This window comes from Populus alba, chromosome 10, assembly GCF_005239225.2.
Source record: "Populus alba chromosome 10, ASM523922v2, whole genome shotgun sequence".
NCBI lineage: Eukaryota > Viridiplantae > Streptophyta > Magnoliopsida > Malpighiales > Salicaceae > Populus > Populus alba.
This window is the reverse complement of record NC_133293.1, coordinates 20305167-20322953: the sequence shown is the minus strand read 5'-3', so window position 1 is coordinate 20322953 and position 17787 is coordinate 20305167. Positions and strand designations below refer to the sequence as shown.

The 17787-nt window shown below is 36.0% G+C and overlaps 1 protein-coding gene across 1 annotated transcript; it reads left to right on the top strand.

The window, feature by feature from the left end:
- Window positions 1-5335: 5335 nt before the first annotated feature.
- On the top strand, window positions 5336-17783 carry LOC118060017 (pumilio homolog 4). Its single transcript, XM_073411880.1, has 12 exons — window positions 5336-5616; window positions 6243-6917; window positions 7615-8473; window positions 8578-9133; window positions 9218-9305; window positions 14745-14822; window positions 14928-15035; window positions 15447-15659; window positions 15744-15854; window positions 16517-16711; window positions 17111-17285; window positions 17361-17783. The coding sequence occupies exons 2-12, from the start codon at window positions 6255-6257 to the stop codon at window positions 17396-17398; spliced, it is 3084 nt and encodes a 1027-aa protein (XP_073267981.1). The 5' UTR covers window positions 5336-5616; window positions 6243-6254; the 3' UTR covers window positions 17399-17783.
- The last annotated feature ends 4 nt before the right edge of the window (window positions 17784-17787 follow it).

Here is a 17787-nt window from a genome sequence, read left to right as displayed (position 1 = left end):
CACCCCTGTTATTGCATCAGGAATTTATTCTGATGATCAGCTCAAAATATATGAATATCAAAGTGATCACCCAAGACAAGGATTTAGGCCGCAATAGCACTCAAAATCACCTTCTGCTACGTACTGACAATGAGCATCTGTGCACCCTTCTGGGCAGCGGGATGGACAATCAGAGTCACTTGAACAATACCCTAGGGCTTCAGCTCCTTCTGGAAAATCTGCAGCAAAATATTATTGTTTTTTTTTCATATTTATATATATGTTGATTTGTTAACAATGACAAAGAAAATTTATTTAACAATAATGAGAGAGAGAAAAATATGAGAGAGACTTACAAGTCGCGGAAAATACCAAAACAAACACGAACAACAATTTCAAAGAAGCTTTCTCCATTTTTATTTGTTTTTTTTTTCTTTCTTTCTCTTGTAGTGTTGTGTTTGCTGAGAAAAATTGGTATATAGAAAAATTCTAGGTAGTGGGTATTTATAGAGAAGAAATCTTGAAATTCATGTAGCACGATAAAGATATTTCCATATATATATCAGATATCAATAAGTTTTGAAATTATTTCAAATATGTTCTTTTAGGACACCATTGATTAAATTTATATAATTTAAATATTTCATTTATATGATTGAATGATTTACTTCTATAATTGAATAAATCATAATCCATAGCCCTTTGTGTTGATTTAATATATTTCTATGTATGTTCAAATGATAGATGCAAAGAACTTCTAGGTACGTTGTATGTATAGAGAAGAAATAGTAATATTCTTGTGGGATAGCAAGTTTATTTCTATATATATGTGTGTGTGTGTGTAAAAACAAATTTCTTTGTTTGGCAGATATTATCATATTTGGATTTTCATATAAATCAATTAAGAACATTATCAATTGATATATCAACAGAAGATTATTATTGTCTAGGTGTGTGTAAAAATCAATTACTTAAAAAATAAAATAGGTTACTGTGATTAGAAAAAAAAGAAACTCCGTAATGAAAAATGAAAAGCGAAGAAGAAAAGAATGTGATATTTAATCATTGTATATCGAGTGTTGTTTGGATTTCAGGCTTGATAATTTATTTTTTGTGGCTTGATATGGGGCATTCGAGATGTTGAAAAAAAAAATTGACACTAAGTTAAATAATTGATTAGGCATGATAAAATTTAATGGTATGAATTTAAAATAATTAGAACTTGAGAGATCAAATTTAAACTAAAATAAATGTTGAAATTATTTTTTGTCAAATTAGAGACTAGTTTGGATAAATAGGAAAAAATTACCGGCACGTGTACCATGCACACCAACAAGTTAGAACAATAGTGTCAATTTTGTTTCGTTTGGCATTCTATTTTTTCAATTGGAACGATATGTTTCAGTTTTAGAGCATTTTAGTGTGTTGTTTCAGGGTTATATTATTCATAATATAAATTCAACTCAAATCCAAATATAAATTAACTTGAAATTATGCAATTCAAATTTCAAATACAAGCAAAATGTGTGAGTTGAATTGATATAATCCAATTGACTCGACGAAACCAAAGACAACTTGAAACGTTGGATCGGAATGACTGGAATGGAATGGCTGGAATTTGGAAAATATTTCCAGAACATAACTAAACGAGATAAAAATTATTCTGATTTGTTTTGTTTTTTTGAACTAGAACGAGATATACCAGAAACAAATTAGGATTTAAAACCTTGAGTAAGAAAGGTTGTAGTAGCATTATGATAGCATGTGCGGCGGGCACAAAGCTCTAAACATGGCCTTTCATGAAAAAGATGGGATCAACACTGTGTGGCCTTCCTTATAAGGCAGTGCATGACGATGAAGGCCTTTTGATGTTGCTTTGACATCATCTTTTTTTTTTCGTTTCTCTTTTTTTTTCTCATTTATTTAATTTATGTGTTTGACTTTATTTTATATTTTTTTATATCAAATTCGATACATATTTTTCTAATGCTATTTTTAGCAATAATTGTTCTTTGGTTTTACAAAATTAATGCTTGGTAAATCATAAAATAATATTTTAAATCATGAACATGTGAAATAATGTGAGATGAAAAAAACATTAAAAAAAATGATAATGCAACATAAAAAGAAGACATAATTCATCATGGACTCCAATAGTTACCCATGGTGTTTTTTCCTTTCCTTTTTATTCCTTTAATTTTTTTTGTTTGACTTTTTTTTCTCAATATGATACATTCATATTAGGATGACCTAGGACTGGATTTGATATTTTATTTTAGTTGGAATTTGTATGTGGTTCTCACAATGTTCTAAAGAAGTTTCGATGTTAAGTTAATTTTTAATTTTGTAAAATAAAATTTTATTTTATTTATTCAAATCAATTAAAACTTTGAAGATCCAATTTCAAGTTGATTAAACAAATATTCAACTTCTTTTACTAAAAAAAATAATATTTTTATCCCAAATTCCTGATTCAATCTTTATTGCAACCAATATGTTTATTATTATTATTCTCAATTTATTGAATGAAAGATGTGATCTTTTCAATTTGCAATTAAAAACAACACTCACATCGTTTTTTGCTTCGAAAAAAAGCATTTCTCCATTGCGCGCGTGGAATCGAACTAGCAGTCAACTAAAACAATTGGGTAAGGGGCACATTATCTATAAAGAAACAATATATAGGGAAAAATCAGAATATTTAGGGACCAAGATGAAAAACATCCTTAAATGTTGGGCTTAAAGTAAGTTCTTACAAGACATCGTTCTGAACGGCGGGTACACTCCGTCCTTGCACCGAATTTACATCTTTTAAATCAAATTTAACGATAAAGACTAATAACATAACACAATATGTTCCTTTGTTTATGTGAAAGGAAAAAAAAACAGTAAGTATCATAAAATCAAATATAATTGTGATAATGGCAAGTTGTGATTAATTTTTAAAGTATTTTTTTATTTAAAAATATATTAAAATAATATTATTTTATTTTTTAAAAGTGATTTTTAACATTATCGCATCAAAATAATTTAAAAACACTACAAAATATTAATTTAAAAATAAAAAAAAATTATTTTTTTAAAAAACCACTTTTAAATCACAAAAAAAAAACAAATTAAATTACAACAGTGCACATCAAGGCATGTGGTAGTCTGTGTATTGTTATTTGATAAGAGAGATACATCGTCAAATATTATTGGATCATAATATTTTATTTTGATATAATAGCCCTCTAGGCACCGCCATTAGAGAAAACTCCCTGCACACAGGGCATTGATATGAGTATACTCCTGAGAGAAAATCCACTCATCTGGCAAAAGCACCTGCTTTGATATGGATAGGGTTGTTTATCACAGTAAACACGTTTACAAGATTTAGGACAGTAGGGGATGCACACGGCGTCGTTCGTGCATGTCCTGATCATTATTTTTGACGAAGACTCTTGATGCACCATCTGATCCCTTGTGATCTCTGTAGCTTGAGTTGATCCAGGTAGAAAATCTGCCAAACATTTTTGCTTTTTCATTCATGAGCAATCACTCCAAATAAATATGTGTGTGTGTGTGTGAATTAGAGAAAACAATTTTGAAAAAAAAAAAAATTCTCCCATATTATTCTATTTGTTGTTTTTTTTAAATACCTATTATCTTATAATCAAATAAAAAAATATTCCAAAGAAATTTTTACGCGGCCAACATCGCTAATAATATACAATACCTTAATTATTTTGCAATGCTTCGATTTTAACCTCACATGTTAATTAAATATTTATTTTCTAAACAAAGCGCCAAATACAGCCACACTCATTGGTATATATATATATATATAAAATACTAAATAGTTTTGATTTATATATATGAACCAGATCCACACATATCATAATTTTTCATAATTATTATCCTCACAGATTGATTAAGTATGAGAGAAAAGTACATAGCCAATAAACTCGCAGAAAAAAATAAAATAAAAAGAGAGACTTACAAGTTGTAGAAAATACCAAGACAATCACGAGTGCTGACTTAAAAGGAGATTTCTCCATTCTTAATTTTCTCTTTTGGTAGCAGTACGTAGGAGTGCTGTGCTTTTTTAAAAAATTATAGTGTTGTGTTTTTTATGATGCAGTGAAATTACGAGTAGTATTTATATACATAGAACGTACTAAATTCCATGCATCTATATGGATGTTTTTGCATATACATGAAGTATCAGATTTGTTTCCATATTTATTGTTTATATCTTTGACTCTTTTTTCAATCTCTCTTCTTTTTTTCTTGTAATTAAAGATTCTATAAGCATACAAAAACTTTAATAATAACATTATTAATACCATTAAAAAAATCTCAACAAAATAAATCAAAAAAATAATAAAAAATAATCAACAGAGTTTGTTATTTTGTATTTGAGGTTTTTTTTTAAGTGTAGTTAATTTTTATTTTATAAAGTATAATTAAAAAATATATTTTATTTATTCTTGATTATTTTTTTTAATTTTAAGTAGAGGTCTTGGAACATAGTTAAAGTTACCTATATATTTTGGATTTTGGTTTTTTATTAAGTGATGCTGCATGGGTTAAAGTAAGCATTTAACGGTGGAGATAGAGATGAATTTATTTTTATCTTATATTTACTATAAAAATTTACTAAAAAATTATCAAACAAACATATTTATTTTAAATTTAAAACCAAATATATTTTTTACTTGTATGCTTTTTTTTTTTTTTATTATCCAGATTTGAATTCAACCTAAGTACTGTCAAGGACAGGAACTACGAGGTCTCGTAAAAAAACAGAAACAAGGTGGGTCCTTATCAATTCAATCAATGATGTGACCTAACACAAAATATTCATAAAAAGGATTAATTGACGTACGTGAGACTTTGTAGTTTTCAAGTGATCTTGTTGCTAATAAACAATATTGAATTTAATAATTTTTTTTATTAAAAATTGTTTTTCACATACGATAGAGAATAAATTTAGAAGAGCAAAAAATTCAAAAAATATTTTTTAAAAAAATACTACTGAATCGATAAATTAGGAACCAAAATAAAACATATCAATTGAATAAGTTTCATTTTTTTTTTATGGTAATTCTTAATTTGTGGTTTTTTAATTTTTTCTATTCTTAACAAAAAATTGTCAAATTCTTCAGAACATTAAAGGTTGTAATTAAAAAAAATAGAAATCGAGGATAGCAAAAAAAAAACTTGGCCGGCGAAGCGAAAGTGGTAGACTGACGTTTTAGTAACAGATGTCGAGACTCGATCAACGGTCCTCACAATCCCCTCTCTTTTTCGCTCTCTATAATAATAATAATAAAAAAAAAAATTGAAAAAAAAAAAAAAAGTGACGTTCGAAAGAATCTCCTCTCTCCATGCTCTCGCTCCCTCTGTAAATCCCCCCCTATTTTCTTTTGTGTCACATTTTTTAATTACCTCTCGTTGATCACTAAGCTTTTATCAATTCTTGATACGACATCGTTTGGCGCGTAACCTCTTTTCCCTCCCAAGTTTCGTTTTTTATTCATGTCTGTTTTAGATTCTTTTTAAAGAAGTTACATGCGTGTATTTTATAGTTGATTTTTTATTTATTTTTCTAGGTTCCAGTTTTTTCCATTGATGTGGAGATTCATTGTGAAGGTATTTAATCATGATGCAATTTATGATTTTGTTGTTTGATTTTAATTTTTCAAAGCTCTTTTTGGTTGCTGAGAAAGAACGCTAAAGAAAAGGAATAAATTTTATGAGCTTCTTCTGTCTTGATTTTAAATACGTAAATGCTTTGATTAAAGTTCAGTTTTTTTAAAATTAATGCTTTGATTTTTTTCTTAAGTGATACAGGTAATGGGCCTTGATTTTAGCTTTTTCTTTTTACGTGGGTATTATTTTCTTACATGTCTGGTCATGTTCCTGCAATAAAGTAGTATTTTATTGTTTTTCTATTGTTAATTTTACTTTGTTTGAAAAGTACTTAACACATACTATGTTTATTTTTTTCGTAAAATCTTATGTTTCAGAAATTCTGATTTTGCTAAATGTGACATTTTATTGACCCCCTTTTGCTTTAAATGAATTTCGTAAATTTTCTCAGCGACCAAACAGAGAATTAGTGATAAAGTTTGGATTTTTTATTTCAATAGGCTTGACCCCTCTTTGTTTAAAAGAATTTTGTAATTTGTTTTTGGCAATTAGACATAGAATTAGCGTGGAAGTTTGGATTTATTTATTTTTTATTTGGTTATTTATTGTATTCTGCTGATTTTCAGTTTCTTTGAGAGATGGTCACTGGGGGCGGCAATATAAACAAGCCACATACAGTAGATGATTATGCACAAGGGGGGCTCACTTCTAACTCAGAAGGTAATTTTCAGAGCGAACTGGGATTGATTCTACAATCACAGCGATGTAATCAACGCATAGAAAGGGATCTTGATATATATAGGAGTGGTAGTGCTCCACCCACTGTTGAAGGATCATTTAATGCCGTGGGAAGCCTTTTTAGGAACCATAACTTGAGTGACGTCAACAGTGCGAGTAACAATGTGGTTTTGGCTGAAGATGAGATTCGCTCTCACCAATCTTATCTTTTGTATTACTATTCTCATGATAACATTAATCCAAGATTGCCCCCACCCTTGTTGTCCAAGGAGGATTGGCGTGTTGCACAAAGGTTTCAGTCTTCTGGATCTTCATTTGGAGGTATTGGGGACTTGAGGAATAATAAGGTGGTTGATGATAGTGATCGTTCTTCGCTGTTTTCAATGCAGCCGGGACTTTCAGTGCATAAGGTTGACAATGATTTGACAGAATTGAGGAGTTCAAATAGAACTTGTCTCACTAGGAATGCTTCGGCCGAGTGGCCTGATAGAATTTCAGATAGTCATAAATTGCAGGGCTCCAGGCTTGGTCCGAGGAGGAAAAGTTTTGCTGACATTCTTCAGGTAGTGGATTTGGTAATTTGAAAATTTGAGATTATACAAGAATTAGCCTGTCAACTGTTTAATAATACTATAAGAATTGATAACTGAACATTTTCGAATTCATATTTGGTTCAGCCATTTGTCCAAGAAATCATGCTGAAGGGGTTTTTTCTTTTTATTATGGAAACTATTGAAGTCTGTTTCGGCTATCAAGGACAACATCTTTGTGCTAGTTGCAACATTTAAAGCTGAAGACTATGAATGAAGCAAATTTAATCTAGTAAAAACTTTTATTATCATTAATTAAGCAACCATTGGTACTTCAGAGAAGTGTCAAATCTGACTATTGATCGATTTTAAAGTTTAGCATTGATTAAGCAACAATTTTTTTGATTAAGAGGAGGGACTTGATGGACAATGACTTTTCATGCGGTATTTTGTTTTTCTCTATTTTTAAAGACACAATGCCGAGATGACATTCTAAAACAAAAGATTTGAAGTTCTTTTCATAGAAACCATCTTCATTTTTATGTTCCCTATACTTGAAAAGCAGTTTTAGTGTTGCCCATTGTTATTCAACTAATTTAATTGGATTCAACTGACATGTACACCAGCAAACGCTAGGTGATACATTCTGTTATCTCTTTTCTATGATAGGTGTTGCATTTCATTTCGCTCGTTTTCTACAGTTGACAAATGGCATTCTTACATTTTTCAGGAAGGACTTGATCAGTCCACTTCCATACCAGGTCACCTACCATCACCAGCAAGTCATAATGCTTCTGGTGATCTTCTGGATGCAACTGGTGTATGTGATCCTCATCAAGCTGGGTTACTCTATGGAATGGAATCCCTTGAAGGCTTGCATTCAGGAGCAGCTACCACTAGCTTTACTGGAAATCAAAGCCGCATTGATACCTTGTCTCACTCTTTGGTATCTGCTGTGGGTTCATCATTGTCTAGGAGTACAACACCTGAACAGAAGCTGGGTGGGATGTCTGCTATTTCAAATCTACGTCATGTTGGCGGCAGAGTTGGTCCTATTGAGAAGAAGAATGTTGTTGGCATGAGTTTCCAAAATGATCATTCCTCTGGCATTACTGAGCTTGGTGAAATTGCCAACTCGTTGTCTGGGTTAAGCCTTTTGCATGCTAGACTCACAGATCAAGAGAGTCATGTACGACGTCAACTGCAAATGGATCTGGAAAATGACCCAGATTTTCCTTTTAATGTGCCCAGTAGTGGTGACCAGACTCTGCAGCAGCAACTCAGAGAAAAATCTAAGGTAGTAAATCTCTCATTTTCGACCAGCTATACCGATATGCCAAGAGACAATGGGATCATACCAAACCGTAATACTTCTAAGATAACTTCTAACGGGGAAGTTAGTATTTCCAGAAGAAATTCTTCTTTCAATCTTCACTCAAAAATGAATTCCTCGGGCCTTGGATGTTTGGAAAGATCACATGTTCATATTCAAAATGCAAATGTTCCAATTGTGGATTTCACTGGCCGTGTACCTGATGATTATTCAACTCAAAAATTGAATTCGGTGATCAAGAATCATCTTGATACAGGTTATCTTTGTTTCTTTCGAAGCTTTCATGGAATTTATATGTACAATATACACCTGGATAGTAGATACATTTCTTGCTTGTTTGAAATTTTGTTTTTGCTTTAGGTGGTCATGGAATTGGGCATGGTTTTAATAGACTGGGAAATCAAGTGGGGTCTCTAGACCCATGTTATCCCCAGTACTTGCAAAGAATTTCAGATTGTGCAACGTGTCCTGTAGCTACTTCTAGTGATCCTCCTCCAGTTAGAAACTATTTTGGCGCTTCAGATGGAGACTTGGACAGGATTCAGAAAGCTTACCTCGAGACATTGCTTGTTCAACAGAAGCAACAATATGAGTTGCCACTTCTAACCAAATCTGGTGGTTTGAATCAGGGATACCACAGGAATTCATCATATGGTCTTAGCATGCCATATCCAGAGAACTCAGTGGCAAAATCTACGCTTCCTTCTTTTGGGTCTGGAAGTTTTCAGAGCGAGCAAGCTGCACACTTAGCTTCTATGATGAGGAATTCGATAGGAGGATCCATTGGGTCATGGCAGTCTGATATTGGCTGCATTGCGGAAAGAAGACCCTCATCATCCTCATTAGAAGGATTTAAGAACAACAAAACCGGTTCTTTTGAACTTTCAGACATTGCTGGTCAGGTTGTTGAATTCAGGTATTTATTGAATTATTGCTTTGGTGTTTGTTTCATTCATGTAGTATTGGGAGTACTGAGTTTAACATCTCTTATGCAATGCAGCTTGGATCAATATGGAAGTCGGTTTATTCAGCAGATACTAGAAACCGCTTCAGTTGAAGAGAAGAACAAGATATTCCCTGAGATTATTGTTGAATGTTAAACTCAACATCAGAAGGTCAAGGAAGGCAACCAGCCACCAGCCACCGACCACCGACCAGCCGCCAGCCACCAGCCGCAGCCGCCAGCCGCCAGCCGCCAGCCGCCAGCCGCCTTCACACCGCCGGTCAACAGCCGCCTTCACACCTGGAACAGTAGATTTTCGTATTCTGAATTTATGTATAAATAGAGTGCTCAGTTATGTTTATTTGTGTGGAGAGAATTGAGAGGAACACTAGTAAGAGAAAGAGAGAGAGAGGGTGTGTTTAAGCTTTTGTGTTAATTAATTGTAAGCTTCGGATTTTGTAATAAAACCAGTGTGTTTTATCCCCTCTAAGTGTTTCAAAGTCACCACCAGTGGCTCCTCCCACCAACAATTGGTATCAGAGCCCCGTTCATCGAAAAACAGAAGAGTTTTGGGGTATATCCGAATTTTCAAAATTGTCAAAAACAAGTTTTGATCATTCCATAGTGTAGAGCTCATCAAGACGAACTCACTGCCTCAAAAATCAGCCAAATCGGAGTTCGGGGTAGCCCACACGCGCCGCCTGAATATTCAGCCAGATCGCCCACGCGCATCCCACGCGCCCCGAGGTTGAAGACGACTGAGCCACACGCGCGCCATATTTGAGCCGCGCCGAGCCACAAGCCGAGCCGTACCTCGCGCCGAGCCGAGCCGCGTTCCAGACTCAGCCGAGCCGAAGGAATATTCCCCAGAATATTCCCCGAATATTCCACAGAATATTCCCGGTTCAACCCAGCGAACCGCCCGCCGTACAGAATTGGTTTTTTGACCGGTTCACCCATTTTCTGACCCGATTTCAACAAAGTCAGACCGGTTCCCAACTATTTGGACCATTCCGGATCGATCTACAGTGTCCGTTTGGTCAAATTCGGCTCCCAGAAGACGATATAGTCATTAAAAGAGTAAAATGACTACAGAAGGTACACATACACTCATCCCTAAGCTGACCAAAGACAACTATGATAGTTGGTGCATCAGATTGAAGGCATTTCTTGGGTCACAAGAGTGTTTGGATATTGTACAAACTGGTTATGATGAACCAGAGTCCAAAGAAAGAGAAGATGCTTTACAAGAGGCTCAGAAGCAAGCCTTGAAAGTCAACAGAAAGAAGGACAACAAAGCCAAGACCATCATCTACCAAGGTCTTGATGAAGACACATTCGAGATAATAACTTCCGCTGAAACATCACATGATATATGGGAGGCTCTCCAACAGAAATACAAAGGTGCTGACAGAATCAAGAAGATTCGTCTTCAATCTTTGCGAAGTGAATTTGAGTTATTGCAAATGAAGGCCTCGGAGTCTATTTCTGATTATCACACAAGGATTATGGTGATAGTCAACCAGATGAGAAGAAATGGAGAAGCCCTCATCGATTCTCGAATCACTGAAAAAATTTTGAGATCCCTAGATCCAAAATTCGATTTTGTTGTTGTCGCAATTGAAGAGTCCAAAGATGTGGACAAGTTGACGGTTGATGAGCTTATGAGTTCTTTGCAAGCTCATGAGCAGAAGATTGTAAAACGAAATGGAGATAAGGCAATTGAGCATGCCTTACAAGCAAAGCTGTCTCTCAAGGACAGATATGAGCAAGGGGAGACTTCATCAAGTGGCTACACCACTCAAGGAGGAAGTCAACAATCCAGAGGAGGATTCCAGAGATTCCAAGGAAGAGGTTCTTGGAATACAAGCTTTAGAGGAAGAGGTGGTAGAAACACCACTAGAGGAGGCCGAGGACAACAAACATTCACTCCTAGAGGAAGAGGAGGCGGTTACAATAACCGTGACAAGAGGAATATCCAATGTTATAGTTGCAATCAATTTGGGCACTATAGCACTAAATGCAGAAGGAAAGCTCCGTTGGACATACGTGAGCAAGCTAACTATGTAGAGAAGGATGACAGAGAAGAAACTGCATTTCTTGTCCAACAAGGACTTGATAAGAAAAAGGAGGACATATGGTACCTAGATACTGGAGCCAGCAATCACATGTGCGGCTACCGAGAGTTATTTAGTAATCTAGATGAGACCAAGCAAGGTCTAGTTACTTTTGGAGATACCACAAAGGTTCCATTCAAAGGTAAAGGCAACATCCCAGTCAAGATGAAGAATGGCGATTCCAGCTACATCGCCGATGTCTATTATGTCCCAGTCATAAAACAGAACCTAATCAGCTTAGGTCAACTTTTGGAGAGAGGCTATACTTTTTACTCGGAGAATTGTCATCTAGCAATTAGAGACAACAATTGGAGATTAATGGCCTACGTGAAAATGTCCAAGAATAGGATGTTTCCTTTGAACATCCAGTATGATGCAGCAAGGTGCTTGAGTGCCATCACCAACAGTGAAGAATGGCTTTGGCACCTGAGGCTTGGACATCTGAATTTCACAAGTTTGAAGATGCTAGCAAGCAAGAAGATGGTCAAAGGTTTGCCTTACATTGATCATCCAGATGAAGTCTGTGAGAGTTGTGTCCTCAACAAACATCACAGATCCAGTTTTGCCAAAGAAGTCAACTGGAGAGCAAAAAGGCCACTGGAGTTAGTACACACAGATGTGTGTGGCCCAATCACGCCTATGTCAACTGGACAAAATAGGTACTTCCTCACTTTTATTGATGATTTTAGCAGGAAAACGTGGATATACTTTCTGAAGAGGAAGTCAGAAGTATTCAATTGTTTTAAAGATTTTAAAGCAATTGTGGAGAAGCAAACTGGTTATACGATCAGAATAGTGAGATCTGATCAAGGTGGAGAATATACAGCCAATGACTTTGAAGCCTATTGTACACAACAAGGCATCCGACATCAGACGACACCAGCTTATACACCACAGCTGAACGGTGTAGCAGAAAGGAAGAATCGCACTATTCTTGACATGGCAAGAAGTCTGCTCAAAGCAAAGAAATTGCCCAAGCAATACTAGGCTGAAGCTGTATCATGTGCAGTGTATCTATTGAATCGCTGTCCAACCAGAAGTTTGCAAGGAGTTACTCCAGAAGAAGCATGAAGTGGTCACAAACCAAATGTTACTCATCTACGAGTCTTTGGTTGTGTGGCATATGCAAAGATCCCAGATGCAAGAAGGAGAAAACTCGATGATAAGAGCGAGAAATGCATCTTTGTCGGATATGGTGAAAGAAGGATGGGATATAGACTGTATAATCCCATCACGAAGAAGGTGATTACGAGTAGAGATGTTATCTTTGAAGAAGATAAATCTTGGGAATGGAATGGTGATCAAGAAGCAGTCAAATGGATCACCACTGATTTGATCCTTGAAGGTGAAGAAGTACCAACAGTACTTGTCGAAGAACCGATTGTGCCAGCAGCTGAACCACAAAGTCCGGTACACAGTTTTCTTGTATTCAACAGGAGGAACACACCAGGAGCATCATCATCAACACCACCATCAGCATCCTCGTCAGAAGGACCAAGAAGGATGCGAAACCTTGAAGAGTTGTACGATACCACTCAGGTTATGAAAGATACAACTCTGTTTTGTTTCTTTGCAGATAGTGACCCACTAAGCTTCGATGAAGCTGTCACAGAAAAGAAATGGATAGAAGCAATGGATGAAGAAATACATGCCATTGAGAAGAATGATACCTGGAAGCTGACTTATCTACTAGAAAACAAGAAAGCAATAGGTGTCAAATGGGTCTACAAGACGAAGAAGAACGCCAAAAGAGAAGTGCAAAGATACAAAGCCAGATTAGTGGCTAAAGGCTACAAACAGAGAGAAGGCATTGACTATGGAGAAGTATTTGCTCCAGTAGCCCGGCTAGAGACAATCAGACTGATGATCTCACTAGCTGCACAACATAGATGGAAGATCTATCAACTCGATGTGAAGTCAGCATTTCTGAATGGCTTTCTAGAAGAAGAAATCTATGTTGAACAACCACTTGGATACATTGATGCTGAAAATGAAGGCAAAGTATACAAGTTGAAGAAAGCTCCCTATGGTTTGAAGCAAGCTCCACGTGCTTGGAATACCAGAATTGACAGGTATTTTCAAGATAATGGATTTGACAAATGTCCATATGAACATGCAGTATATGTGAAGAAAGAAGCAGATGGCAGCATCTTATTTGCGTGCCTATATGTTGATGACTTGATATTCACCGGCAACAACCCTACCATGTTTGAAGACTTCAAACGAAGCATGGTACAGGAGTTTGAAATGACTGACATTGGTCTAATGTCACATTTTCTTGGCTTAGAAGTAACGCAGAAGGAAGAAGGGATTTTTGTATCCCAAAGCGGTTACGCCAAAGATATTCTTGAAAGGTTCAAGATGGAAAGCTGCAATCCGGTATCAACTCCAGTTGAGAATGGAGTGGAATTGAGGAAGAGTAAGGTTGGAAATGTTGATCCAACTTACTTCAAAAGCTTAGTAGGAAGCTTAAGGTACTTGACATGTACCAGACCGGATATACTCTACGGAGTCGGGCTCGTCAGCAGATACATGGAGACACCAGACCAGTCTCACTTGAATGCAGCCAAGAGAATTCTTCGCTACATCAAAGGCACAATGAATGAAGGTATGTTTTATACCTCAAGTAAAGACTTTAATCTTGTAGGCTACTCGGACAGTGATTGGGGTAGAGATTTGGATGAAAGGAAAAGCACAACAGGGTTTGTCTTTTTCATGGGAGACACATCTTTCACATGGTCATCCAAGAAGCAATCGATTGTAACATTATCAAGTTGTGAAGCTGAGTATGTTGCTGCCAACTCAGTCGTATGCCATTCAATATGGTTAAGGAATATGCTGAAGTTTTTGGGATTTCCTCAAGAAAATCCTACGGAGATTTACATTGACAATCGATCAGCAATCGCATTGGCAAAGAACCCAGTGTATCATGAGAGGAGCAAACACATTGATACACGTCATCATTTTATCCGGGAACATGTGAAGAATGAAGAAGTCCAACTGATATCTTGCAACACAAATGATCAAGTTGCTGACATCTTCACCAAGCCATTAAAAGGAGAAGTATTTATCCGATTAAAGTTCATGCTTGGCATGACATCCCTCGATTGAGTTTAAGGGGGAGATTTGTTGAATGTTAAACTCAACATCCAGAAGGTCAAGGAAGGCAACCAGCCACCAGCCACCGACCAGCCGCCAGCCACCAGCCGCAGCCGCCAGCCGCCTTCACACCGCCGGTCAACAGCCGCCTTTACACTTGGAACAGTAGATTTTCGTATTCTGAATTTATGTATAAATAGAGTGCTCAGTTATGTTTATTTGTGTGGAGAGAATTGAGAGGAACACTAGTAAGAGAAAGAGAGAGAGATGGTGTGTTTAAGCTTTTGTGTTAATTAATTGTAAGCTTCGGATTTTGTAATAAAACCAGTGTGTTTTATCCCCTCTGAGTGTTTCAAAGTCACCACCAGTGGCTCCTCCCACCAACAATTATTCCTCATGCTCGTACCTTGATGACTGATGTGTTTGGAAATTATGTCATACAAAAGGTACATATTGTTTCTATTTGAAATTCTAACTGCCGATATCTCCTTTATAATTCTATGTTCTATGTATGATTTGTTAATATTGCATTGTTATTCTTGAATGCACAGTTTCTTGATCATGGTACAGAGAGTCAAAGATTTGAGTTAGTCAGTCGACTTACTGGTCATGTTTTACCTCTCAGTCTTCAAATGTATGGATGCAGAGTAATCCAGAAGGTGCTTTTCTATGCGTTTGCTGTCATACATACATCATTTGCACACACTCTTGCATGTTTTTTCTCAGCATGTGCCTTTGATATTTTTACTTGACATCCCATATCTGCTTGAAGCATCCATACTTTCTATGTGAATATTGTTGTTGGTGATGCTTACTTTGCTGAGCACTATCCAGTTCCTCGACCTTTTGATTTATCACTGTGATGTGGCTTGGTGTGATGCCAGGGAACTCCTTAAATGCATGATTCAAAAATTATGATTTAGTACTCTTGAATGCATCCACCACAAGGAAAGAAGAAGAATTGTTTGATCAGTTCATGAATTGCAGCTTATTACCTTATGAGCAAGATCATTGCCCTTTTTGTTTATTCTGGCTATTCAAATTATTTAGTGTGCTAAATCTGACCACAGGCTTTGGAGATGATTGATGTGGATCGACAGACTCAGATGGTGGTAGAGCTTGATGGCTCTGTCATTAAATGCATTCGTGATCAGAATGGCAATCATGTTATTCAGAAGTGTATAGAGTGTGTCCAGGAAGATCGAATTCAGTTCATCATCTCAGCTTTCTATGGGCAAGTTTTGTCCCTGTCCACCCATCCTTATGGTTGCCGTGTCATTCAGGTTAGGAATTACTCTTTATGCACTTTCTTGATGTAAATATATGATCATTATTGACTTGTCAATTTTTTGATCTGGCACCAATAGAGGGTCCTGGAGCATTGTAAGGACATGAATACACGGCAAATTATTATGGATGAAATTATGCAGTCTGTGTACACTTTGGCACAAGATCAATATGGAAATTATGTCATTCAGGTATTGAAAATTTTCCAGTTGATCCAACATGCATGTATTGACTGGCAAGTGAAGTTCTTTGCACCTAAGATATGAGTTTGTCCAGTTAAGGTTACACTACATGCTAATCCTAAAATTTTTATTTATATTTGTCAAAGTCCATTGAATATGATAGATAAGCAAGGCAGAAGTAGTCTATAATTTACAGGGATTTATTTTTCTTTGTGGTTAAGATATTATCATGTCACCTTAGTTTCCTGCTATAACAATATCTAACAATATAAAGACGTGTAGGAGACTATAAGGGAAAATAAATTCCTCGTGTGAAAGAAGATCATATATTGCAAGAATATTAATGAGCATCAAGGATCCGCATCCTGGACTGGGTAGTGAAGTCCTTGATATGCGAGTGGGAGTATTGAGTGCCTTGTTTTGAACGTTATAATTATTAATATCCCTGACACTTTCACTTTCAAGGATTTCAAAGTTTTTGTCAGCCTGTTAGATCTAGTGCTCTGCATCCATATTGACTTCTCTATGTGGACTAAAGATGTGGGTTTGATCTTGCTTTTGGATTATGTTGCATCATTGGCATGAAATGGCCGGCTTTGTTCTGTATTTAACATATCTGCTTCTCTACTGCTTCATTAGTTTCCTGATGTTCATACTTCTGTTTTGTATAGCATGTTCTTGGGCATGGGAAGCCACAAGAACGATCTGCTATTATTAGCAAGCTTGCAGGACATATTGTTTTGATGAGTCAGCAGAAATTTGCTTCAAATGTTGTGGAGAAGTGCTTGACATTTGGTGGCCCTGAGGAGCGCCAACTTTTGGTGAATGAGATACTTGGTTCCACTGTTGAAAATGAGCCCTTGCAGGTCAGTTCACAAGTGCCTTAATTAGCATTATCTGGTCCTGATGAAAATACCCTCACATCAGAAATCTGAGCCCAACCTGATTTATTATAAAAAATTATTGAAAAAAAAAAAGAAAAAAGAACTGTCATGTGGTATTAAAATTCGATTTTTTCTGTCATTTAATCGCTATACTTCTATTCTGTGTATTTTTTTTATCCATGGTATTCTAAATATCCAGTACTCTGCGGTATTGACTTTTTTATTGATGAATGATCATCCAATCTCAACATGCTCTTCATGTATATGATCATTGAGATTACTGCAGCCTATGTTTGTTTTGAGGCTTCCAATTTCGATCCCTTATTTACTTTCACTGATTAGTGCCTGGATGATCTATGTATTTGGAATGTAAAACTGCAGGCTATGATGAAAGATCCATTTGGAAATTACGTTGTACAGAAGGTTCTTGAGACCTGCAATGATCGAAGTTTGGAGTTAATTCTTTCTCGCATTAGGGTTCATTTGAGTGCCCTGAAGAGGTACACTTACGGTAAACATATCGTTTCGCGTGTTGAGAAGCTCATCACAACTGGAGGTGAGGAATCTTTGTAGTAACTTACTGGAAAATGTTTATTACCAGTGTACACATGATTCTCTCTCTCATTTACAGAAAGGCGCTTAGGATGGTCATCCTCAGTCTTCTCCTAACGTGATTTAATGTGGAAACGTGGAGGGTGCTTTATCTTTGCCGCCTTAAAACAGCAAAAAGAGCATGAATTTTGTACAGCTAACTTGGAAGGTGATTTTTGCAAGTTTCTCATAGCTGCGGTCTCTGTAGAGAAGAAGAATAGATGTAAATAAACAGGCCTGCGGAATAAGATGTTTTCGTTTTTTGTTAATATCTAATTGTAAATTCAGCTCACAGAATAAAAGGCAAGTTCTCAGTCAAGAGAAGATCAGAGAGGGCAATTTATAGTTGATTAGCCTCTCTTGGAGTACAGGCACAAATGTTGAGTCTGTAAAAAAGGAGTGAAATGTAAATGTTACTGGCAGTGGTAAAATATGATATTTGATCTTTTCGCTTCAGAGGGCAAGTG

Bases quoted from the DNA above. Each gene is read 5' to 3' on its own strand.
- LOC118060017 (XM_073411880.1), top strand. From the start codon at position 6,255: ATGGTCACTGGGGGCGGCAATATAAACAAGCCACATACAGTAGATGAT. The intron at 9,306-14,744 runs GTTGAATGTTAA...AGTCACCACCAG, and splicing joins AGATATTCCCTGAGATTATT to TGGCTCCTCCCACCAACAAT. The intron at 14,823-14,927 runs GTACATATTGTT...TTGAATGCACAG, and splicing joins GAAATTATGTCATACAAAAG to TTTCTTGATCATGGTACAGA.